General features: G+C 47.2%; 1 protein-coding gene across 1 annotated transcript in view; it reads right to left on the bottom strand.

The window, feature by feature from the left end:
- Positions 1–4,214: 4,214 nt before the first annotated feature.
- LOC143956801 (uncharacterized) overlaps positions 4,215–27,126 on the bottom strand; it is a 36,157-nt gene continuing 13,245 nt past the window's right edge. Inside the window, exon 2 of the mRNA XM_077466974.1 lies at positions 4,215–7,580. Within this exon, the coding sequence (XP_077323100.1) occupies positions 5,596–7,335 (1,740 nt within the window). The 5' untranslated portion in view covers positions 7,336–7,580 and the 3' untranslated portion in view covers positions 4,215–5,595. The remainder of the gene's footprint in view (positions 7,581–27,126) is intronic.

Here is a 27,126-nt window from a genome sequence, read left to right as displayed (position 1 = left end):
AGAGCCATGAATGGCATGGACAAAGGACTATAGAAAAAATGTGTATATATACCGCGCTAAACTAAAAACCTACAAAAAAAATAAAAAAATCTAAAAATAAAAAAGCAGCTGCTAGAGGTGCGATACATACAATAGGAACAGGAAAAACATATGTAGCAGCGCTAAAAAAAATAAGTGAATAAATATTGAGTGCTAATTGAAAAATTGACAATTGATCACTCCATATAGAAACTGATTATAGTGACATAATATCATAAAAATATAAAAGTCTATAGAGGTAAATCCATTAAAAAAAATAGTGATTATAAATAAATAAATAAATAAAAGTCTTGAATGTAAACTCAGAAGAGGAATTGATGACAAATCCTCCGTGTTTGCTGGAGTCTGGACCCTAATGCCGCGTACACACGAGTGGACTTTTCGAGGGACTAGGTCCGACGGTCTTCTCTGCGGAGTTCCGACGGACTTTCCGAATGAACGGACTTGGCCAAAAACAATCACACCAAAGTCCGACGGATTCGAATGTGATGATGTACGACCGGACATAGAATAAGGAAGTTCATAGCCAGTAGCCAATAGCTGCCCTAGCGTCGGTTTTTGTCCGTCGGACCAGCAACGGATTTCTCGGTCCGGTGGAGTTCCGGTGGAAACATTTAATACATGTTCTATTTCTAAAGTCTGCCATATTTTTGGCAAGCAAAGGTCCGATGGAGCCCCCACACACGATCGAATTGTCCGACGGACTCGTTCCATCGGACCTTTGCTGTCAAAAAGTCCGGTCGTGTGTACGCGGCATAAGAAGTACCTATCTGATTCCGAGACTGAGCTCCGTGGTTGGCATCCATTGGTTACCTTCCTTTGACATGCTTTTTGTGCTTGCGATTTGGTAAGACTCCAATTCTTAAGGTGGTCGCATGTGGTGGTGGATCTCATTTGGAATCACTGTGTGCCTTTTTGTGTGCATTTTTTTTTTTTTTTTGAAGGGAAGAATTTGTCATCAATTCCTCTTCTGAGTTTACATTCACCAAAGGCATTTATTTATTTATTTATTTATAATCACAATTTTTTGCATGGATTTACTTCTATAGACATATATATATATATATATATATATATATATATATATATATATATATAATTTTTTTTCTAAATATTCTGTTTTTTTTTTTTTCCATTAATGTAATAAAAAATAAGTAGCAGTGTGCCAAATGGCAAAAAGAAAATGGCCTTGTCATGAAGGGTGTAAAACCTTCCGGAGATAAGGTAAGTTAAGCCCTATCAGTCCCGAAAAAGTGATGATGTATGCATTTGGGTAGACTACAAATTCTAAACATATAATGTGCAGAACTGAGACATTGCCAAAAATATTAAAGGGGTTTAGGGAGAGAAAAGCTCCGGGACTAACATGGTTCATGACAGATTGGGCAAAATCAACAACGACATACATGGTGCAAGTTATACTTAACATCACACAATGTTTCCAGGGTCAAAAAATTGTTCTTCACTAGGGATGAGCTCGGTGTTCGACTCGAACATCGGCTGTTCACCCTTTGGCAAAGCCAGAACTCTTTGGGCCGTCCGCGCCAAATTCGTGTGGCGCTCACGACCCACAATGCACTGTGCCATCGCAGTGGATTGCTGGCTCATGATTGGCCAAGCATGCACTGTGACCCGCATGCTTGGCCAATCACAGCGCCAGCAGCGAGGAGAGCCATAATTGGCCACAGGCACAATTCTAGCTCAGTAGGTTCAGTACATGCACCACAGTATATAAGGGTGCCAGCACAGCGGCCTTGTGTAGTGTGTTCCGGCGTGCAGGGAGAGAAGGGTAGGCAGGGACAGTGTGTTCTTTTCTTGTGCATCTGCAGGAGTTAGTGGGTGTTGTGTGCCTCCAGCACAGCACAGTATACACCTGTATCTACCCTTTATTGCTATTGTTCTCTAATAGAGCCATCTGCAGGAGTTAGTGGGTGTTGTGTGCCTCCAGCACAGCACAGTATACACCTGTATCTACCCTTTATTGCTATTGTTCTCTAATAGAGCCATCTGCAGGAGTTAAAGTGGGTGTTGTGTGCCTCCAGCACAGTATACACCTGTATCTACCCTTTATTGCTGTTGTTCTCTAATAGAGCCATCTGCAGGAGTTAGTGGGTGTTGTGTGCCTCCAGCACAGCACAGTATACACCTGTATCTACCCTTTATTGCTATTGTTCTCTAATAGAGCCATCTGCAGGAGTTAAAGTGGGTGTTGTGTGCCTCCAGCACAGTATACACCTGTATCTACCCTTTATTGCTGGTGTTCTCTAATAGAGCCATCTGCAGGAGTTAGTGGGTGTTGTGTGCCTCCAGCACAGTATACACCTGAAGATACCCCTTATTTCTGGTGTTGTCTGTTGCATATATTGCATATTAGCCTTTAAAATTAGCACTTTTGATTTTGAACGCTCGAGTCCCATAGACTTTAATAGGGTTCTAAAGTTCGTACGAATTTTCAGTCCGTTCGAAGGTTCTGGTGCAAACCGAACCGGGAGGTGTTCGGCTCATCCCTATTCTTCACAAACAAAATCTACCAAAAAAAAAGAAGGTCTATTCAGTCAATAAAGAGAACCCCAATCAGATGAATTTCAGTCCCCTAGTAGAAGTTGTAGGAATATGACCACATACTCAGCCCTTTGTAAGTTCAGATCTCTTGTAGCTGCACTGTATGATCAGTCTATGCAGATGACCCAATAAATGGACAGACAAACTAGATAAGCAAATCCAATCTTTACCTGATGAAATCTCTTAGCCCTTGTACACACGGTCGGAGATTCCGACGGAATGTGTCCTATCGGACCGGTTTGTCGGATAATCAGACTGTGTGTGGTTTGCATCAGGATGTTTCCGTCGGACCCAATTTTCCAACTTGTTGGAAATATTTTCCGACAAACTGGTCCGATCGGACATACAGTGGTGTGAAAAAGTGTTTGCCCCCTTCCTCATTTCCTGTTCCTTTGCATGTTTGTCACACTTAAGTGTTTCGGAACATCAAACCAATTTAAACAATAGTCAAGGACAACACAAGTAAACACAAAATGCAATTTGTAAATGAAGGTGTTTATTGTTAAAGGTGAAAAAAAATCCAAACCATCATGGCCCTGTGTGAAAAAGTGATTGCCCCCTAAACCTAATAACTGGTTGGGCCACCCTTAGCAGCAACAACTGCAACCAAGCGTTTGCGATAATGTGCAATGAGGCTTTTATAGCATCCTGGAGGAATTTTGGCCCACTCATCTTTGCAGAATTGTCCTAATTCAGTTACATAAGAGGGTTTTCGAGCATGAACGGCCTTTTTAAGGTCATACCACAACATCTCAATAGGATTCAGGTCAGGACTTTGGCTAGGCCACTCCAAAGTCTTCATTTTGTTTTTCTTCAGCCATTCGGTGGTGGACTTGCTGGTGTGTTTAGGATCATTGTCCTGCTGCAGAACCCAAGTTCGTTTCAGCTTGAGTACACGAACAGATGGTCGGACATTCTCCTTCAGGATCTCTTGGTAGACAGCAGAATTCATAGTTCCTTTTATCACGGCAAGTCTTCCAGGTCCTGAAGCAGCAAAACAGCCCCAGACCATCACACTACCACCACCATATTTTACTGTTGGTATAATGTTCTTTTTATGAAATGCAGTGTTCCTTCTACGCCAGATATACTTGGACACACACCTTCCAAAGAGTTCCACTTTTGTCTCATCGGTCCACAGAATGTCGTCCCAAAAGTCTTGGGGATCATCAAGATGTGTTGTGGAGAAATTGAGACGAGCTTTGATGTTCTTTTTGCTCAGCAGTGGTTTTCTCCTTGGAACTCTGCCATGCAGGCCATTTTTGCCCAGTCTTTTCCTGATGGTGGAGGCATGAACGCTGACCTTAACTGAGGCAAGTGAGGCCTGCAGTTCCTTGGACGTTGCTGTGGGGTCTTTTGTGACCTCTTGGATGAGTCGTCGCTGCGCTCTTGGGGTAATTTTGGGCGGCCGGCCACTCCTGGGAAGGTTCACCACTGTTCCATGTCTTCGCCATTTGTGGATAATGGCTCTCACTGTGGTTCGCTGGATTCCCAAAGCTTTGGAAATGGCTTTATAACCCTTTCCAGACTGATAGATCTCAATTACTTTCTTTCTCAATTGTTCCTGAATTTCTTTGGGTCTTGGCATGATGTGTAGCTTTTAAGGATCTTCTGGTGGACCTTACTGTGTCAAGCAGCTCCTATTTAAGTGATGCCTTGATTGTGAACAGGTGTGGCAATAATCAGGCCTGGGTGTGGCTAGAGAAATTGAACTCAGGTGTGGACAACCACAGTTATAGTATGTTTTAACAAGGGGGGCAATCACTTTTTCACACAGGGCCATGATGGTTTGGATTTTTTTTCACCTTTAATAATAAACACCTTCATTTACAAATTGCATTTTGTGTTTACTTGTGTTGTCCTTGACTATTGTTTAAATTGGTTTGATGTTCCGAAACACTTTAGTGTGACAAACATGCAAAGGAACAGGAAATGAGGAAGGGGGCAAACACTTTTTCACACCACTGTACTCCGATCATGTGTAGAGAATTTTGATCGGACAAAGTGCCACGCATGCTCAGATCAAATTCCTACATCAAAGCTATTGGCTACTAGCCTGAACGTAGTCCCATCGTAACGAAATTACGTCATAACGTTCTGAAAGATCGGATTTTTCGACAACTTAGTCCGAACGTGTGTATGCAACAACAAGATCCGACAGACAAAATCAGACGGATTTGGTAGTCGAAATCTCCGACCGTGTGTACAGGGGCTTATACTTTCAGCAGAACTGAATAAAACGCAAGTAGCCAGTTGGGATAAGGTTGTCATGTTGAATGTCTCCCGTAAAACAGCATTCTCATGGAATGGAGACTTTCTCGTGGAATTGCTTTCTCATGGAATGGAGACTTCTGCATGCCTTGTGTCCCTGTCTGTATAGATGTCATCCATTAAGAGGAAGTGGAACACGGAATGGAGGCATTGATCATGGGAAGGGATGAGGGAAATGTACAAGATGGGCTTAGCTGGAGCCCCCATGATTGACTGATATAGCAATTGTCAGCAGAACCTGGGAAGGACTCTCCCACTGAGGCTTCAGAGGCTTGGCAAGATGCCGCTTGATTTTTTCCCAGTCCCCCTGTACTGAGGCAGTGTTGGTCATGTATTAGCTCAGGATCAGGTAATGAAGAAAAACACTTGGGAACACATCTCAGTTACTGAATCATGCAAATGCATTACATGTTCAGACAAAGACCCATAACAAGGGTACAGATAAGAATCATAAGGAAACAGTCCATTGTTGCCTGCCCAAAATATTGCCAAAATGTAGAATATTCAAGGACTTTCTAGAATGTGCCCAACTGACATAAATACTGAAGTGTCCATCCATAACATTCCTGTTTGCTCACTTATTTTATTTTATTTTTTCAAAATAGCAATGTACTTTTTCACTAGCGTATGAGATGACATGAGGGGTGCAACTGAGACACCCTGAAATCTTTCATTAAAGCTTAGCTCCTACCCCTATAATATCCCCCTTCTTCCAGACTTTCCTTACTGCAGCTGAAGCTTATGAATCCTCTGGTGATAGATTAGCCCGGAGTGACCTGTAAAAGCATTGCCACATTCAGAACACTGATATGGCTTCTCTCTGGTGTGGACCCTTGTGTGTTGGAAAAGGGCATCCCTCCCTATAAAAGCTTTATCACATTCAGAACACTGATATCGTTTCTCTCCAGTGTGAACCCTCTGGTGTGTGATAAGCTCTTTCTTTGTTGTAAAAGCTTTGTCACATTCAGAACACTGATATGGCTTCTCTCCGGTGTGACCTCTCTGGTGTATGATAAGCTCTCTCTTTGTTTTAAAAGCTTTGTCACATTCAGAACACTGGTATGGCTTCTCTTCAGTGTGAATCTTCTGGTGTCTGATAAGATTTGATTTCTGTGTAAAAGATTTGTTACATTCAGAACACTGATAGGGCTTCTCTCCAGTGTGAATCTTCTGGTGTCTGATAAGATTTGGCTTAGATGTAAAAGCTTTGTCACATTCAGAACACTGGTATGGCTTCTCTTCAGTGTGAATCTTCTGGTGTCTGATAAGATTTGATTTCTGTGTAAAAGATTTGTTACATTCAGAACACTGATATGGCTTCTCTCCAGTGTGACCTCTCTGGTGTATGATAAGCTCTCTCTTTGTTTTAAAAGCTTTGTCACATTCAGAACACTGGTATGGCTTCTCTCCAGTGTGAATCTTCTGGTGTGAGATAAGGTCATCTTTCTGTGTAAAAGCTTTGCCACATTCAGAACACCGATAGGGCTTCTCTCCAGTGTGAACCTTCTGGTGTGAGATAAGGTTATCTTTCTGTGTAAAAGCTTTGTCACATTCAGAACACTGATATGGCTTCTCTCCAGTGTGAATCTTCTGATGTTTGATAAGATTTGGCTTAGATGTAAAAGCCTTGTCACATTCAGAACACTGATATGGCTTCTCTCCGGTGTGACCGCTCTGGTGTATGATAAGCTCTCTCTTTGTTTTAAAAGCTTTGTCACATTCAGAACACTGGTATGGCTTCTCTCCAGTGTGAATCTTCTGGTGTGTGATAAGATTTGATTTCTGTGTAAAAGCTTTGCCACATTCAGAACACTGATAGGGCTTCAATCCAGTGTGAACATTCTGGTGTGAGATAAGGTTATCTTTCTGTTTAAAAGCTTTGCCACATTCAGAACACTGGTATGGCTTCTCTCCAGTGTGAATCTTCTGGTGTGCGATAAGATTTGACTTACATGCAAAAGCTTTGCCACATTCATAACACTGATAGGGCTTCTCTCCAGTGTGAATCATCTGGTGTGTGATAAGGATATATTTATGTATAAAAACTTTGTCACATTCTGAACATTGATACGGCCTCTTTCCAGTGTGAATCATCTTGTGTTTTTTAAGATTACTCTCCTGTGTAAAAGTTTTGCCACATTCAGAGCACTGGTATGGCTTCTCTCCAGTGTGGACCCTCTGGTGTGCGATGAGCTTGTCCTTGTTTGAAAAAGCTTTGTCACATTCAGAACACTCATATGACTTCTTTCCAGTGTGAATCTTCTGGTGTATGACAAGATTTGACTTAGATGTAAAAGCCTTGTCACATTGAGAACATTGATACGGCTTCTCTCCAGTGTGAACCTTCTGGTGTGTGATATGATTTGCCTCCATTGTAAAACCTTTATTATATTCCAAACAAGAAATATCTTCTGAAATGACTCCTCTTATGTATACACGGGTTGGACTTAATTGTAAAGTCATTGTCACTTCCAGAACACTGAAATTACGTCTTTCCTGTTGTCCTCGGAGGATGGATCAATCTTGATGAGGCTCCAAAACACCTACAACATTTAGAACACTGATATGGCTTGAATCCTACGTGAATCCTCCACTCAACGGCAAAACATACTTTCCGTCACTTAGGACACTCATATGGCTCGTTTCTCATCTGGCTTAGTCATATTTTTTAAGACAAGCATGTCCAAAAACTTGAGCCATCAATCCACCTAAACAGAAAAAAATAAAATAAAAAGTCAGAATTCTATACAAAGTGTTAAATAAAAAGTTACCTTCTTTTTTTACATTCATTATTAAATATATGTTATATATAGAAGGAATATGTACAATATTACACATGTTTAAATATTTGTACTCTATTTTATTGAGGACACTCTGTTATTCCCATTGGCTGGTAAAATTGACAATTTATTACAATTTCCTGCAGGAAATTCTCATTCTTTGTTCTCATTTAGAGCATTGTGCTGCATAGTGATTGGGGGAGGGGGGGGGGGATGTGCTTGGAAATGACTTGTGGGCACGTTTCACAAATCTGAAAACCCAAGCATTGCAGATGTAAATGGAAACCCCATTGAAGTCATTAATGCCCCGTACACATGACCAGACTTTTCAACATCAAATGTCTGACGAAATGATTCCGGCAGACTATTCGAACGTGTGTGGGCTGCAGCGGACTTTTGATTTGCAAAAGTCTGACAGACCTTAGAAATGGAACATGTTTCAAATTTTTCTGACAGAACTCTGCCGGACCCAGTTCCTACTGAGAAATCTGCTCGTGTGTGTGCTAGTCTGACGGACTAAAACCGACGCTAGGTCAGCTATTGGCTACTGGCTATGAACTTCCTTATTCTAGTCCAGTCGTACGTCATCACGTTCGAATCCGTCGGACTTTGGTGTGTTTGTGTGTGGCCAAGTCCATTCATTCGGAAAGTCTGTCAGAACTCTGTCAGAACTGAACTCTGTCAGACCTAAGTCCGGTCGTGTGTACGCGGCATAAGAGGAAAATTTAATACCCAAGTTACACTCACCAGTAACATCTTTCCAGAAGTCTTTCAAGACAACATCTGAGAGAGGAGACTCGTCCTCCAATTCTCAGGAAACACTGCATCTCCCAATCTTTTAAAAGGTCTGTCTCCATATAGCCCTTCAATTCGTTCAGAGTACCTTAGGCCCAGTGTTGGGACAAGCAGCCCCATCAGGAGGACCTGATTGGAAAGGTCCATGCAGCCCCATCAGGAGGACCTGATCGGAAAGGTCCATGCAGCCCCATCAGGAGGACCTGATCGGAAAGGTCCATGCAGCCCCGTCAGGAGGACCTGATCGGAAAGGTCCATGCAGCCCCATCAGGAGGACCTGATCGGAAGGTCCATGCAGCCCCATCAGGAGGACCTGATCGGAAGGTCCATGCAGCCCTATCAGGAGGACCTGATTGGAAGGTCCATGCAGCCCTATGGAAAGGCTGATGTAAAATGGACTGTTTACACCTGTCTGATACTTCAGGGCAAAGATCCTTACAGATGGGAAGAATACTCTTGCTTGGACCATGTTTAGGATCAGGCCTAAATACCTTAGACTTTGAGCTGGTCTCAAGGCTGACTTTTCGGTATTTATGATCCAACTTAAGCTTTTCAAATACCGCACTGTGTATCTTATGCTCCGTTCTAGAGCCAGTACTGAGTGATCTCTGAGCAGAAGGTCGTCCAGATTAGAGATGGCTTTGCGGTTCACCCGAATGTTGCACGTTCGTGGACTTCCTTCGCTGTTTGCGGCGGCCATATTTGTTTACATTGTGAAGAACTTTGACCCATGACACATCCATCATGGGGTACAGGACAGCCAATTGAGGCATTTCAGCATATGGACAATTAGACATTCCCCCTACCTTATAAATAGACCTGATCTGGCGGCCATTTTAAATTCTGTCTTTTGTCAGTGTAGGGAGAGGTTGTTGTGTGGAGCAGGGAGAGACTGTAGTGACACAAATCGCTAGCGATTAGGTCCACAAAAGTCCTTTTAAGGACTGGTATAGGTGTACAGTATATAAGGTTCTGGTGCACTGCTACTGACTGCTGTGCTGCTGATTGCTGAGTGCACTGCTGACTGATTCTACAGCTGTCTTTTGTTAGTGTAGGGGCAGGACGCTGTGTGGAGTAGGGACAGTCAGTTTAATCACTAGCTATTACTATTAGGTCCACAAAGGTCCTTTTAAGGACTGGTATAAGTGTACAGTATATAGGGTTGTACACGTATAATATACTTTCTTTCAAATATAGAAAGTATATTATGGTGCACTGCTGACTACTGTGCTGCTGAGTGCTGCCCGATTCTGCAGCTGTCTTTTATCAGTGTAGGGACTGAGGGACAGTTTGGTGTTCTGATCAGGGACAGTCTGCAAATCACTTGCTACTAGGTCCACAAGGGTCCTTTTATAGGTGTACAGTATATAGGCTTGCACATCTATAATATACTTTCTTTCAAATATAGAAATCATATTATAGTGCACTGCATGCAGTGCTGCTGACCGATTCTGCAGCTGCCGTTTCTCTCAGTGTAGAGAGGGACAGTGTGGTTTTTGGAGCAGGGACAGTCTGCAATTCACTAGCTACTATTAGGTCCACAAAGGTCCTTTTAAGGACTGGTATAGGTGTACTATCTGGTGTGCAGTATATAGGGGTGTAATACACGTATAAAATACTTGCACATATAGAAAGCATAGTATAGTGCATTTCCACTGTGCAGCATTGTGACTGCTGAGTGGTTCTGCAGCGATACTACAAAGAGTGACAAACGCAAAAAAAAAAAGGATTATAACTGGTGTGATAGACCAGTGGCCCCCAAAAACGACAGATTGAAGCGGGGTATTATATACCTTCTTCCACATACATACTGCACTTCTCTAGAGACTTTTGTCACAGGGTCATTTAAAAAATGACAGGCAGAGGAAGAGGCAAGCCCTTCCGCAGGGGTGGCAGGGGTAGGGCAGGAGCAACAGACTTGAGCCAAAGTGGATAATTCCAGAAGGTGCGTGCGATTACGTCAAATGACGCTCCAGACTTGGTTGAGTAGCTCATTCAGCCTTACTCTTCTGCACCCTCCTCATCCTCTCGATCTGCACCCTCTTCTTCACTTTCTGCTGTGTGCACCCCCAAAGACAATACCACCAACACCACCACCACCATATACCTTCCGCTTGAGTCACAGGAATTATTTTACGATCCATCACAAGACATGGCCGATGAGCAGCCACTCTTGGTATTGGAACAGGAAGAGGAGGTAGCAACAACCGCCACTCAGCAGTCTGACGACAGTACCCAGATCAGCCCAGGGAGGAAGTTGGTCCCCGGTGTTGCTGCCTACTCCGAGATCTCGAATTATAGCGGTGGGGAAGGTGATGTCGATGATGTGTCTAGTGATGTCACGTGGGTGCCCACAAGAGAGGAAGAGGAGGGGAGTTCAGAGGGAGATATGGACTAGCAGATAGAGAAGAGAAGCAGGCAGAACTTAGATTGCACAGGAGGGACAAAGCAGACTGCTAATGTATCAGTGTCAGGTCACCTTGAGGCCAGGTGACAGATGCACACCGTAGGGATCAGGAGTGCACCGCAAGGTTGTGGACCCTACGGCTGACTGCTGCGGACGAGGGTCATGGTGATAAGGAAGGCAGGGCTGCCAGAACACCAAGACGGATCCCACCGGGGTTAGAGCGTAAGATTCCCTGGGGTGCGGAGTCTAAGAGCCAGCAGGTGTTCACCAGCGCCTCTAGTGGTGAGGATGGACTTGGCTGCAACTGGCTCCAGGTCACGACCCCCAGGGTCCCCCAGCTCGCACCCACAGTAGGCAACAGGAGGATAGGGATAGTGAGGGACAAAGCCAAGGTCGGGCCACAAGCAGACAGGAATTGTCAGGGACACGCCAAAGTCGGTAACGGAACAACAGAAGAGCATACAGCAGGTAACAGGAAGCTGAACACACAAAGGTTGATCAGCAGGGTTGGCCTGCAGTGCACAGGTTAATATAGAGTTCTCTGATAGGAGCTAGGGTGGAGTCATACCAGAGGATGGATTACAAAAGCAGTCAGGTGAAGGTCAGCTGGTCTCTAGAGATGAACACATGGAAACAGGTAAGCAGACAAACTCTATTGCAAAACCATGACAATCAGGAGCGAGGCATCAACCATGTACGGTCACATCTGGCGGGCCCAGGACGCCGGCACATGGCTCTGCAGTGTGGGCTTTAATGTGCCCGCTGCTGACAATAGTGTTGCCATCTGCAGCCTTTGCAGTCAACGCATAAGTCGCGGTAAGCCCAACACTCACCTAGGGACGACCGCCTTAAGAAGGCACATGCTCCAGCAGAAACGTGCAGTTAACGATTACCTGTACGAACTCTGAACAGGTTCTGGGGGGCTTGTTTTTTTTTCACCGCGCCAGTGGCTGCTCATTCACGACGCATGCAGACTTCTGCAGCCATTTTATTAGATCACCAAACTGGTCAGTCAAAGCCATGGCGTCATCAGTGACATGGTACTTTATGCCTTCTTTATGGAGCGTGCATTGCGTTGTGTCATTAATCAAGCCATGGAGGAGCAGGAAGATGAGGAAGTCGCAATGCTGGATGAATTCCCAGGGGGGGCTACTCTCAGACAAATCAACAACATGAGTCAGAGGAGGATGGTGCCAGTGCGGATGAGGAGGAGCAAGAAGAGCATGCTTTAAACCAGGGATATGCAATTAGCGGACCTCCAGCTGTTGTAAAACTACAACTCCCATCATTCCTCTGCCTCCGGGTGTCATGCTTGTGGCTGTCAGTGTCTTGCTATGCCTCATGGGACTTGTAGTTCTGAAACAGCTGGAGGTCCACTAATTGCATATGCCTGCTTTAAACCTTTCTGGGATCCCTGTTGTTGTGCGTGGATGGGGAGAGGAGAACGAGGAGGACGACATTATCCTGGATGATGAGCAGGAGCCTGACCACCACACCGCTTCCAGTTTAGTGCAAATGGGGGCCTTCATGCTCCAGTGTTTTAACAGGGACCCCTTATAAAAAGCATAAAGGTCAAGTACCAGTTCTGGGTAGCAACGTACTTAAACCCCTGGTACAAACACAAAATGGCGGAAATGTTACCACCATCACAGAAGGCTGTCAGAATGGAGCACTTCCAGGCCTTGCTTCGAGAAATGCTGCATTCTGCTTTTGTGTGCGCTGGCAGAGGAATTCCCACTCCAAGAGAAAGAGTTGCGGGTACCAATCCAACAGCGCCTGCAAGAAGAGGGACGCTCTGAGGAGTGATGAACCGCTGGACTACTGGGTGGGCAGGCTTGACCTCTGGCCAGAGCTTGCCCAATTTTCAATGTAACTGTTGGCTTGCCCCTCATCCAGTGTCCTGTCCGAAAGGAAGTTCAGTGCAGCAGGGGGATCATGATTGATAAGCGTACTCGCCTAGCTCACAACAGTGTTGATTACCTGACATTTATAAATATGAATGAGGCATGGATCTCGGAGGAATTCAACACATGTGACCAGTAGACAATGTATATGCATAACTCTATAAACAATGTATTTAAATTGAGCACACTGACCTTTTTTCTACCTTTGGCTCACTTCCTTCTACAAAAAAAGCACACCGTACTATATGCGCGTACCCTCCTGTTTAAAGCGGTTGAGCGGTTTCATATTTTTGGGTTCCGCAGCGAGTTGCTGGTATCAATGCTGCTGTCAGTGCTCTCTATCTCGGTGCTGGTGTCAGTGCTCTTTATCACGGTGCTGGTGTGTTGTCAGTGCTCTATCTCAGTGCTGGTATGGTCTCAGTGCTCTCTATCTCAGTGCTAGTGTCAGTGCTCTCTATCACGGTGCTGGTGTGGTGTCAGTGCTCTATCTCAGTGCTAGTGTCAGTGCTCTCTATCACGGTACTGGTGTGCTGTCAGTGATCTCTATCTCGGTGCTGGTGTGGTGCCAGTGCTCTCTTTCTCTATCTCGGTGCTGGTGTGGTCTCGGTGCTCTCTATCTCGGTGCTGGTGTGGTCTCAGTGCCCTCTATCTTGGTGCTGGTGTGGTCTCAGTGCCCTCTATCTCGGTGCTGGTGTGGTCTCAGTGCCCTCTATCTCGGTGCTGGTGTGGTCTCAGTGCCCTCTATCTCGGTGCTGGTGTGGTCTCAGTGCCCTCTATCTCGGTGCTGGTGTAGTCTCAGTGCCCTCTATCTCGGTGCTGGTGTGGTCTCAGTGCCCTCTATCTCAGTGCTGGTGTGGTCTCAGTGCTTGCTATCTCGGTGCTAGTGTGGTCTCAGTGCTCGCTATCACAGTGCTGGTGTCAGTGCTCTCTATCACGGTACTGGTGTGGTGTCAGTGATCTCTATCTCGGTGCTGGTGTGGTCTCAGTGCTCTCTATCACAGTGCTGGTGTCAGTGCTCTCTATCACAGTGCTGGTGTCAGTGCTCTCTATCTCGATGCTGGTGTGGTATCAGTGCCCTCTATCTCGGTGCTGATGTGGTCTCGGTGCCCTCTCTCTCTGTGCTGGTGTGGTCTCAGTGCCCTCTATCTCGGTGCTGGTGTGGTCTCAGTGCTCTCTCTCTATCTCGATGCTGGTGTGGTCTCAGTGCCCTCTATCTCGGTGCTGGTGTGGTCTCAGTGCCCTCTATCTCGGTGCTGGTGTGGTCTCAGTGCTCTCTCTCTATCTCGATGCTGGTGTGGTCTCAGTGCCCTCTATCTCGGTGCTGGTGTGGTCTCGGTGCCCTCTCTCTCTGTGCTGGTGTGGTCTCAGTGCCCTCTATCTCGGTGCTGGTGTGGTCTCAGTGCTCTCCCTCTATCTCGATGCTGGTGTGTTCTCAGTGCCCTCTATCTCAGTGCTGGTGTGGTCTCAGTGCTCTCTATCACGGTGCTGGTGTCAGTGCTCTCTATCACGGTGCTGGTGTCAGTGCTCTCCATCACGGTGCTGGTGTCAGTGCTCTCCATCACGGTACTGGTGTCAGTGCTCTCCATCACGGTGCTGGTGTCAGTGCTCTCCATCATGGTGCTGGTGTCAGTGCTCTCCATCATGGTGCTGGTGTCAGTGCTCTCCATCACGGTGCTGGTGTCAGTGCTCTCCATCATGGTGCTGGTGTCAGTGCTCTCCATCACGGTGCTGGTGTCAGTGCTCTCCATCACGGTGCTGGTGTCAGTGCTCAGTCTCTATCGCGGTGCTGGTTTCAGACAGTGAGGGAGATAGCAGCGGAGAAGCCAATCAGCAGGCAGTGTCAGCACCATGGCTGAGGATCAGCACTGGACTTGCACCGCCGGACCACCGCAGTGGAGCCCTGCATAGGTGGGGGTAAGGGCCGGGCAGAGGGAGGGGCTCAAGCACAGGTTGGCACACTGGGACACTGGCACAGGACTGCGCTGCCCTGACTGTGGCACTGATCATCTCCTGCAACCCCCTTCATAGCCTGGCCTGACCTTGCCTCTCCTCCATGGCCTTCATGAGCTCCTGAATTGTCAAAATTTCACAGATAAAAAAGAATGCTTGTCGTTGTCGATCCCAGATTCACTTCATACTTTTGTTATGTCAGTGTCCATGTGGTGGGACTATGTGTGCACAGCTAGTAAGTATTTTGTGGCTGAAAATATGACCTGGAGGTTTTTAAGGTTCGTCTGCCATTAAAGTCAATGGGGTTCACCGCAAACTTTGCGGTTCGTGAACTTTTCGCCGCGTTCACGGTTCGCGTTTGCGAAACGTCCCATCGGAAGTTCGTCCATCACTAGCCCAGATACCCAAGCACCAGGATCCCTTGGGCCCTTAAAGACCCAGTACTGGTGCTAGGACCTTTGTGAACACCCAGGGAGCAGTAACAAGCCCGAAGGGTAGAGCCACAAACTGAACTGGTCCAAAATCGGCCTTGTGTCCCCCGTTTGGTTTCTGAACCATAAACAGGTTTGAGTAAAACCCGGTGCCCCTTTCAAATACAGGAACCTCTACAATCACTTCTTGATGCACTAGATAATGTAGTGCCTGAAGCAATAAGTTTCTTTTTGAAGGATCTTTGAAACCTCTGAGGGGGAAACCCCCCGCAACTCCATCTTGTAACTGCGAGATATAATTGAGGTGACCCACTCGTCTGGAAACATTTGGACAAAAAACAATTCCAAAGTGCAGCAGTTTTCCCTCCCATCCGATGGAGTGGGGGCGTCCCCTCATATGGAGGGCTTGGTGGTGGTTTTGGAAGAATTTTGGATCCAGGAATTTTTCGGGCCCTGGCCTTGTGGCTTGCCCCTGGCCCTAGTGCCCTGTTGGCGGCGGAACCACCCTGACACTGAGACATTTAAGGAAGCAGTCCCTGGGTTTTTAACCACTTGCTGCCCGCCCTATAGGCAATTGACGGCTGCAAAGTGGTTTCATAATCCTGACCGGACGTCATATGACATGATCAGGATTTTGAGCCGCTGCGTGCCCCCGGGGGCACGCATCGCGCTGATCATTGTTGCGGGGTGTCAGTCTGACACCCTGCAACTACGATCTCGGTAAAGAGTCTCCAACGGAGACTCTTTACCACGTGATCAGCCGTGTCCAATCACGGCTGATCACAGTGTAAATAGGAAAATCCGGTGATCAGCTTTTCCTCACTCGCGTCTGTCAGACATGAGTAGAGGAGAGCCGATTGGCTGCTCCTCTGACAGGGGGGATCTGTGCTGATTGATTATCAGCGCAGCCCCCCCCCCCCCCCCAGGATGCCCACACTGGACCGCCAGGGACGCCACCAGACCACCAGGGATGCCCAGCACAAGGTAATCCTCCCTAGACCACCAGGGAATGCAAGTCAGTGCCCACAATAGATGCCAATCAGTGCCCATAATGGATGCCAATCAGTGCCCACAATGGGCATCACTGATTGGCATGCATTATTGTTTGGGACTCATTGGCATCCATTAGTACAGTATAACATAATACAATGCCGCCTATCAGTGCCCACCTGTGCTGCCTATCAGTACCCATCCGTGCCACCTATCAGTGCCCATCCATGCCCATCTGTGCCGCCTATCCATGCCCATCTGTACCGCCCATCCATGCCAATCCGTGCCAGCTATAAGTGCCAATTTGTGCCACCTATCAGTGCCCATCCATGTCGCCCATCAGTGCCACCCATCAGTGCCGCCTATCAGTGCCACATATCAGTGTCCATCAATGCCACCTCATCAGTGCCACTTCATTGGTGCCCATCAGTGCCGCCTTATCAGTGCCCATCAGTGTAGCCCCATCGGTGCCCATCAGTGAAGGAGAAAACGTACTTATTTACAAAGTTTTGAAACTGAAACAAAAAAAAAACATATATTTTTTTCAAAATTTTCGGTATTTTTTTTATTTGTTTAGCAAAAAATAAAAACCGTAGAGGTGATCAAATACCACCAAAAAAAAGCTCTATTTGTGGGAAACAAATGATAAAAATTTCATTCGGGTACAGTGTAGCATGACCGCGCAATTGTCATTCAAAGTGCGACAGTGCAGAAAGCTCTAAATTGGTCTGGGCAGGAAGGTGTTTAAGTGCCCCCCGGTATTGAGGTGGTTAAACAAGGGACGTCTGGTGCTTTTCTTCACAGGAAGTAGAGAACTCTTCTCTCCGGAAATCCTTTGGATATATTTGTCCAAGTGATCACCGAATAAACATTCCCCATGAAACGGGAAACCTGCCAATAACTTGTTACAAGGAAGCTTGGCTGACCAGTTCTTAAGCCATAAAAGTCTGCAAATATGTGCAGACAAAAGAGCCAGACGAGAAACCTGCTGTATTGAATCCTTTAAAGCATCAACACCAAAACAAAGCACTGGAGGAATATCTGTCCTACTTTCAGACAGATCATCCTCCTGGTTGGGCCTATCAGGCCATTTGACCAGACCCTTTACGGCCCGGCAAATACCAATTGCTGCAACAGCTGGCCTAATATCTGAACTTGCCAAAGAAAAGAAAGTCTTTAATAATAACTCCAATTTCTTGTCAACGGGGTCTTTCAAGCCCTGTGCGTTATCTACCATACAAGTTAAGTTCTTGTTTAACCACTTGAGATCCGCGCTATAGTCAAATGACGGCTACAGCGCGGATCTCCTTTTCCGGGACTACGTCTATTGACGTCGTCCCGTGCACCAGCAGCCTGAGCGCCCCCTGAGGGGCGCGCGCGGCGCGCTCTGTGATCGGCGAGTCTACGAGACTCGCCTGATCACCGATCCGTGCAAGGGGTCGATCCCGACCCCCTTATCACGTGATCAGCTGTCAGCCAATGACAGTTGATCATGTGATATAACGGAGCCGCTAAGCGGCTATTATTCCTCCTCGCGCTGACAGCGCGAGGAGAAAAAAAAAGGCGATCACCGGCGGCCGTGATCGGGGCTGCCAGCCCTGCTAGTGCCCACCTGCCCCCTGCCAGTGCCCACCTGCCCCCTGCAAGTGCCACATTAAAAAAGTGCCACCCAGCAGTGCCCACAGTGCCACCCAGCAGTACCCACAATCTGCCTTAACAAAGGTGCTGCACCCCAGTGCCACATATCCGTGCCCATCAGTGTCACCTATCAGTGCCCAGCACTGCCACCTATCAGAGCCACCTATCAGTGCCCATCTGTCCCATCTATCAGTGCCCATCTGTGCCACCTATCCGTGCCACCCATCCGTGCCCTCTTATGTGCCCATCTTTGCCCATCAGTGCCGCCTTAACTATGCCCATCAGTGCCCACCAGTGCAGCCCATCAGTGCCCACCAGTGCAGCCCATCAGTGCCCACCAGTGCAGCCCATCAGTGCCCACCAGTGCAGCCCATCAGTGCAGCCCATCAGTGCCCACCAGTGCAGCCCATCAGTGCAGCCTATCAGTGCCGCCTCATCAGCGCACTTCAATGAAGGATAAAAATGACCCGTTTGCAAAATTTTATAACAAACTATTAAACATGATTTTTTTTTTTGCACCTTTTTTTTGTTTGTTTAGCAAAAATAAAACTCCCAGCTGTGATTAAATACCACCAAAAGAAAGCTCTATTTGTGGGAAGAAAATGATAAAAATGTCATTTGGGTACAGTGTTGTATGACCGCGCAATTGTCATTCAAAGTGCATCAGCGCTGAAAGCTGAAAATTGGTCTGGGACTGAGGGGGGTTTAAGTGCCCAGTAAGCAAGTGGTTAAGGAAGAGACTGCTGCATCTACGGCTGACATGCTCCATTTTTTAATGAACTTTTCATCCATGGGATATAAAAGGGAAAACCTCCAATCCAATCGGGGTACAGCACCTGTTCCAACAGGGGATGTAGAGGGGAAGTCTGTGTGACCTGAAGAGGCCTCAGAGATCCCAAAGAGGACCAGGGGGGCTCCGTCACCTCTGCAAGAGGCAACTTAAAGGCAGAATGAACCATTTTGGTCAGGGTCTGGATAAGAAGCCTCTGTGACTGAGAGGCAGACATCGACTGGATATCTTCTTGTCCAGATTGCTCGGAAGAAGACTCATCTGCCGGGCACTCCACCGAATCCTGAGCTTTAAGCTCTTCCATATCCTCAACCCATTCCTGCTCCAGACTAGGAAACTCCGGGGAGGGGGATCTGTCAAGCTTCCTGCCACCCTGTAGGATGGAGGCAATTATGCCGGAAATCCTGTGCTCTAACCTGGCTAGGGCTGAGGACAGTTTGTCCTTAGTGATAAAGGGTGAAGCAGCTGAGTTGACTGTATGCACAATACCAGATAGGCGCAGCGGCTCAGATTGCCTGGAAGCCTCTGGTCCTTCAGGGACTACAACACTAGGGATATGACTAGGTTCATGAGCAACTACTGATGATATAGGTGTGCCCTTCCCTGTGGTGTTAGTCCCACTCCTCTTTTTGGAAGACATTTAACAGCCACAAACAAAGAGTACTTGGGTGTAGTATTAAAACACCTCAGAAGGGAGACCCTTTTAATAGGGCTCACCAAGCCCCTGTGTAACAATCCTGCTAGGCACCTTTAGCCTGCCAAGCAATACCAGGTGACTCACATGACCCGGGTAAGGAAAAATGAACCACTGCAAGTGTCTATTCAGAGCCTGCTTTGTGTCCAACAGCTGCCTTCTGGAAGCACCACATGTGCTGGAACCTTCTGTGCATGCACGCGTACGCATGTGTGTGGTCCTAGCGAATGGGTGTGACTGTATTTGCCTACAACGCAAATCTTTGTGCACCCAGAAAAAGGCTACTGTGCATCATGGCCGCCAAACAACAAACAGCTGAGCACAGCGACACACTTACAAACGTGCACCATGGTGAACCAAGGCAAAATGGCTTGTGCATCATACAGGTAAGAAACAGCCAGACACAAGCAAAAAAGATACACTTTGCAAACACCCACAGCTAGCCCAGAATTCCCCCGTATGGACACCGCAATCACTGGGACACCCCACAATAATAAAATAAAGGGGTTTCACTTATCCGTCCAGGTGCAGGGCCACTTAGACACTAAGGGCCCAATCTTCACCCTTCACGGCAAGTTTCAACTGGGTTATATCTGTTTGAGTTGGTGTACAGGCGAAGACCATGGGGGTTGCTTGACCTGGTTAAAAAGACCTGGGAAAGTGAACTCTATATAAGACGGTGGTGGAGCATATCACCCAAGGGAGGGAAAGAATTGCTAAGGTGATGCCTCTGGTAAAGGAACATTTACAGAAGGCACAAGAGGTAGAGAGAAGGGCGTACAAACTTAGAGAGTTCCAGGTTTAGGACCAGGTAGCTGTGCTCATACCCACATTGAAAAGTAAGTTCCGGGCCATTCAAGGTGGTAGAAAAGGTCAGTGAATTCAATTATAAATTATACCAACCTGGGAAGAGAGAGCCATGCCAAATCTACCACACGAACCTATTGAATCCCTGGAAAGAATGAGAGTAGGTAGCTTTTTTCAGGGCCGTTAGGTCTTACCAGGGTGATCACACATGACATAGTCCCAGAGACAAATGTGAAGGTCCGAGTAAAACCCTATCACATTCTCGAGGCACACAGGAAAGCTGTATCCGTGTCCCTTCCAATGACATTGTTATCTTCACCACAGACCAGGAGTCCCATCTTCAATTCTGGCCCAGTCTCATCACAAACAAACAGGTCCCTTCATTCATGGACCATCAATTTGTCCGCCAACCTTGACACTATTGCTGCACCACTGACTGACTTGACAAAAGAGTAAGAAGTCAAGTTGTGGTCTAGTGGAAAGACAAGGCTGAATCCAGTGCTGGTCTCTCCAGACTTCTCTCCAGAGGAGGACCACCTGACAAAAAAATATTAAAAGTCAGCAGCTACAAATACTGCAGCCGCTGACTTTTAATAAATGGACACTCACCTGTTCCGGGGTCCAGCGATGCCGGCAGCAGATAACGAGCAATCGCTCATCTCTCGGCTGCCCCCGCCGCCATCCTCTGTCAGGGAATCGGGAAGTGAAGCGTTGCGGCTTCACTGCCCCGTTCCCTACTGCGCGAGTCACACTGAACGTCTTGTCTGGTCCCCATTGTGTCCTGGGGACTGTGTGTTTTCCAGAACACAACGGGGGGGGGAGGGATCATCTGCGGCTAGCTTCGGCTAGCTATTCCTGGAAGTGGGTGTAGATACCTGAATTATACAGGTATCTGCACCCCCCTCCCCCCGAAAGGTGCCAACTCTGGCACCGGAGGGGGGGAGAGTTCAGATGAGCGGAACTTCCACTTGAGGTTGGAGGTCCGCTTTAAGAAATTATTGTCCAAATGGATGCCTCCATTCCGACAACCAAATCCGACGGATTTTGTCCAAAAATGTTGCATACACACAGTCGGACAAAGTTGTCAGAAAATCCGATCGTACTTAACGTGATGACGTTATTTCGTTAGGACGGGACTACGTTCAGACTAGTAACCAATAGCGTTGGTCTAGGAATTTGATCTGAGCATGCATGGCACTTTGTCTGATCGGAATTCTCTACACACATTCGGACAAGGTCCGATCGGATCATGTTGTTGGAAAATTTTATAGCCCAGCTGGAAAACTTGGAGCCCACACACGGTCGGATTATCCGACAACCCGGATCGGACATTGTCCATCGGAATGTCTGACCGTGTGTACGCGGCCTTAGAAGCCGTTCTGTCTCAAGAGGTTAATAGGGAGGAACACCCCATAGTCTTCCTCAGTAGAAAGTTGCCACTGAGAGAAATGACACCATAGTGGAGTAGTAGTGCCTGGAAATGACGTGGGCTTTAGATTCCCTATGATAATTTCTCCTTGGCAGGAGGTTTCTTCTGGTTTCTTCTTCAGGTGTCGGACCATGTCCCACTGGCCTGAATGAGAAAGAATATGCTCGGTTAACCACTTAGAGACCGGCTTGCGCTGATATACGTCGGCAGAATGGCACGGCTGGGCAAAGTAACGTACCTGTACATCACTTTAAATTTCCCGCCATGCGCGCATGCCTGCTGCGAGCTCCGTGACCATGTCGGTGTTCTGGCAGATAGTGTCCTGCCATCATATAGTGTCCGCCCCGTACTGCGCATGCGCAGTACGGGGCAGAAGAAGCTTCGGAAAATCTCCGAAGCTGAACGGCGCCTGCGCCGTGAGTGGAGGTGGTAGCCCCACCATTCAAGCAGATATAAGGTTGTGAAAATGAGAGGGCCCCTCGCGGGCGAGCTTCGCTCACCACGCTTCGGGCTCGGCTCTTTTATATTCCTACTCTATGTCCACTTGGATGGTGCGGCTAGAACCTGGACTCACGGCGCAGGCGCCATTCATCCTCAGTTATTTTCGGAATCTGTGTTGCTGTGTACTGCGCATGCGCAGTACACAGCGGACACTATCGGATGGGGGACCTTATATGATAGGACACCGGCAGGACCCGCGGACTCGATGTCCGCCGGGTGCCTGCGATCATGTCACGGTGCTGAAAAACGGGGAAATGCCAGTGTAAACGCAGCATCGCCCCGTTCCGCCCAGTGACAGAACACGGATCGTCTGCTCCCTCTCATCGGGAAGTGGTTAACCCCCTCCCTGCCAGTGTCATTTTTACAGTAATCAATGCAAATGTATAGCATTGATCGCTGTATTAATGCCAATGGTCGCCAAAAATGTGTCAAAAATGTCCGATGTGTCCGCCATAATGTCGCAGTCGTGATAAAAATCGCAGATCGCGCCATTACTAGTAAAAAAAAAAAATGAGAAAAATGCCATAAAACTATCCCCTATATTGTAGGCGCTATAACATTTGCGCAAACCAATCAATAGAGGCTTATTGATTTTTTTTGCCAAAAATATGTAGAAAAATACGGATCATCCTAAACTGAGGGAAAAAATGTTTTTTTATATATTTTTTGGGATATTTATTATAGCAAAATTTAAAAATAAATTGCTTTTTTTCAAAATTGTCGCTCTTTTTTTGTTTATAGCCCAAAAATAAAAACCGCAGAGGCGATCCAATATCACCAAAAGAAAGCTCTATTTGTGGGAAAAAAAGGACGTCAATTTTGTTTGGGTACAACGTCGCACGACCGCGCAATTGTCAGTCAAAGCGACGCAGTACCGAATCGCAAAAAGTGGCACGGTCATTTGGCAGCCAAATGGTCCGGGGCTGAAGTGGATAAAGGGAGACAGAAGAGATGGTTTTTTTCTTGAAATAAATATTAAATTATATTATCTGAGCTATAATAGCCAGATATATTTTATAGTGGCTGGATGGTATGCAAGCAGCTTGTTTAACCACTTGCCAACCCCCCCCCCCGTTAACTGACGGCGGCACAATGCCACTCTTGCGCGAATCGCCATAGCTGTAGGGCACGGGCGTGCGCCCGCTGTGTGATGTAGGAGCCCGTTTGTGTGGCCGGCGGCCACGATTGTTCTGGAGAAGGACAGAACAGGGATCTGTCAATGTAAACAGACAGATCACCGCTCTGTCAAGGGTGAGGAGGGCGATCTGTTGTTCCTAATGCTTAGGAACAACAATCTAGCAGTCCCACCCCCCCCCCCACAGTTATAACCAATCCCTAGGACACACATTTAACCCCCTTGATCACCCCCTAGTGTTAAACCATTCCCTTCCAATGACATTTATACAGTAATCAATGGCTATTTATAGCACTGATCGCTGTATAAATGTCTATGGTCCCAAAATAGTGTCAAAAGTATCCGATTTGTTCGTATCAATGTCTCAGTCCTGATAAAAATTGCAGATCGCCGACACTACTAATAAAAAAATAAAAAAAATTATAATAAAAATGCCATAAATCTATCCCCTATTTTGTAGACGCTATAACTTTTGCACAAACCAATCAATATACCCTAATGCCCTGTTGTCAGGCCACCTTGAGGCGAGGTGACAGATGCACACTGTAGGGATCAGGAGTGCACCGCAAGGTTGTGGACCCTACGGCTGACTGCTGCGGGCGGGGGTCAAGGTGATAGGAAGGCAGGGCCGCCAGAACACCAAGATGGATCCCACCGGGGTTAGAGCGTAAGATTCCCTGGGGCGCGAAGTCTAAGAGCCAGCAGGTGTTCACCAGCGCCTCTAGTGGTGAGGATGGACTTGGCTGCAACTGGCTCCAGGTCGCGACCCCCAGGTTGCCCCAGCTCACACCCACAGTAGGCAACAGGAGGATAGGGAGGGTGAGGGACAAAGCCAAGGTCGGGGCCACAAGCAGACAGGAATAGTCAGGGACACGCCAAAAGGTCAGGATCACAGGCAAACAGGGATAGTCAAGGACAGGCCAAAGTCGGTAACGGAAAAACAGAAGAGCACACGGCAGGTAACAGGAAGCTAACACACAAAGGTTGATCAGCAGGGTTGGCTTGCAGTGCACAGGTTAATATAGAGTTCTCTGATAGGAGCTAGGGTGGAGCCATACCAGAGGATGGATTACAAAAGCAGTCAGGTGAGGGTCGGCTGGTCTCTAGAGATGAACACATGGAGACAGGTAAGCAGACCAACTCTATTGCATAAGCATGACACCTGTACACACGGTCGGACTTTCCGACGGAAAATATGCGATCGGATAGTGTTGCCGGAAAAAAATCCGATGGTGTGTGGGCTCCATCCTTTTCCGTTGGAATTTCCAACACACAAAGTTTGAGAGCTGGATGTAAAAATTTGCCAACAACAAAATCCGATTGTTTAAATTCCGATCGTGTGTCGACAATTCCGACGGAGAAAGTGCCACGCACGCGCAGAATAAAATGACGAGACGAAAGCGATTGGCTACTGGCCCATTTATAGTCCGGTCGTACGTGATTTACGTCACCGCGTTCAGAACGATCGGATTTTCCGACAACTCTGTGCGACCGTGTGTATGTAAGACAAGTTTAGACCAAAATCCAACAGAAAAAATCAGACGGATTTAGTCGTTGGAAAGTCCGACCCGTGTGTACAGGGCATTATTGCATTTTTTTTTTTACCAAAAATTTGTAAAAGAATACGCATCGGCCTAAACTGAGGAAAATAAAAAATGTATATATTTTTGGGGATATTTATTATAGCAAAAAGTTAAAAAATAATGTGTTTTTTGTCAAAATTGTCGCTATTTATTTGTTTATAGTGCAAAAAATAAAAACCGTAGAGGTGATCAAATACCACCAAAAGAAATCTCCAATTGTGGGGGGGGAGAAATGATGTAAATTTTGTTTGGGCGCAGCGTCACACGACCGCGCAATTGTCAGTTAAAGTGACACAGAGCTGTATCGCAAAAATTGGCCCTGTCGGGAAGGGGGGTAAATTCTTCCGGGGCTGAAGTGGTTAAACCACAAATAAAGAGGGAGAGATGAGGCCGGTTTTATCTGGAAATAAACATTGCAGTGAATTATCTGAAAGACAATAGGCAGAAATGTGTTATAGGCGGGATAAGGCTGGACAGTATTTAAGCTAGTTGTTTAGGTCACAACCTAAGAGGGAGAGATGAGGAAGTTTTATATTGGAATACAAGTGAGAATGTATTATCTAACAGACAATAGTCACAAATATTTATTAATGGCAGGATGTACAGGAGAGGAGTGTAGGGGGTATGAGAGTGGGCGGTATGTATAGAAGAGGAGTGCGGAGGGTATGACAGTGGACAGTATGTACAGGAAAAGAGTGTGGGGGGGGGTATGACAGTGGGCGGTATGTACAAAAGAGAAGTGTGGAGGTTATGAAAGTGGGCGGTATGTACAGGAGAGGAGGGTAGGGGGCATGACATTGGGCAGTATGTACAGAAGAGGAGTGTAGGGGGTATGACAGTGGGCAATATGTACAGGAGAGGAGTGTGAAGGGTATGATAGTGGGCGGTATGTACAGGAGAGGAGTGTAGGGGGTATGACAGTGGGCGGTATGTACAGGAAAGGAGTGTAGGGGGTATGACAGTGGGCGGTATGTACAGGAGAGCAGTGTGGAGGGTATGACAGTGGGCACTATGTACAGGAGAGGAGTGTGGGGGGTATGACAGTGGGCAGTATGTACAGGAGAGGAGTGTGGGGGGTATGACAGTGGGTGGTATGTACAGGAGAGGAGTGTGGAGGGTATGACAGTGGACAGTATGTACAGGAGAAGAGTGTGGGGGGTATGACAGTGGGCGGTATGTACAGGAGAGGAGTGTGGAGGGTATGACAGTGGGCAGTATGTACAGGGGAGGAGTGTGGGGGTATGACAGTGGACAATATGTACAGGAGAGGAGTGTGGGGGGTATGACAGTGGGCGGTATGTAAAGGAGAGGAGTGTAGGGGGTATGACAGGGGGCGGTATGTACATGAGAGGAGTGTGGATGGTATGACTGTGGGCAGTATGTACAGGGGAGGAATGTGGGGGTATGACAGTGGACAATATATACAGGAGAGGAGTGTGGGGGGTATGATAGTGGGTGGTATGTACATGAGAGGAGTGTGGAGGGTATGACAGTGGGCCGTATGTACAGGAGAGGAGTGTGGAGGGTATGACAGTGGACAGTATGTACAGAAGAGGAGTGTGGGGGGTATGACAGTGGGCAGTATGTACAGGAGAGGAGTGTGGGGGGTATGACAGTGGGCAGTATGTACAAAAGAGAAGTGTGGAGGGTACGACAGTGGGCAGTATGTACAGGAGAGGAGTGTGGAAGATAAGACAGTGGGTGGTATGTACAGGAGAGGAGTGTGGACTGTATGACAGTGGACAGTATGTACAGGAGGGGAGCATGGAGGGTATGACAGTGGGCGGTATGTAAAGGAGAGGAGTGTGGGGGGTATGACAGGGGGCAGTATGTACATGAGAGGAGTGTGGATGGTATGACTGTGGGCAGTATGTACAGGGGAGGAGTGTGGGGGTATGACAGTGGACAATATGTACAGGAGAGGAGTGTGGGGGGTATGATAGTGGGTGGTATGTACATGAGAGGAGTGTGGAGGGTATGACAGTGGGCCGTATGTACAGGAGAGGAGTGTGGAGGGTATGACAGTGGACAGTATGTACAGAAGAGGAGTGTGGGGGGTATGACAGTGGGCAGTATGTACAGGAGAGGAGTGTGGGGGGTATGACAGTGGGCGGTATGTACAAAAGAGAAGTGTGGAGGGTACGACAGTGGGCAGTATGTACAGGAGAGGAGTGTGGAGGGTATGACAGTGGGTGGTATGTACAGGAGAGGAGTGTGGAGGGTATGACAGTGGGTGGTATGTACAGGAGAGGAGTGTGGAGGGTATGACAGTGGGCAGTATGTACAGGAGAGGAGTGTGGAAGATAAGACAGTGGGTGGTATGTACAGGAGAGGAGTGTGGACTGTATGACAGTGGACAGTATGTACAGGAGAGGAGCATGGAGGGTATGACAGTGGGCAGTATGTACAGGAGAGGAGTG

Source organism: Lithobates pipiens, unplaced genomic scaffold (assembly GCF_037356315.1).
Source record: "Lithobates pipiens isolate NorthernLeopardFrog02 unplaced genomic scaffold, aLitPip1_a1.2 Scaffold_41, whole genome shotgun sequence".
Lineage (NCBI taxonomy): Eukaryota > Metazoa > Chordata > Amphibia > Anura > Ranidae > Lithobates > Lithobates pipiens.
This window is presented reverse-complemented; position numbering and strand designations above follow the sequence as displayed.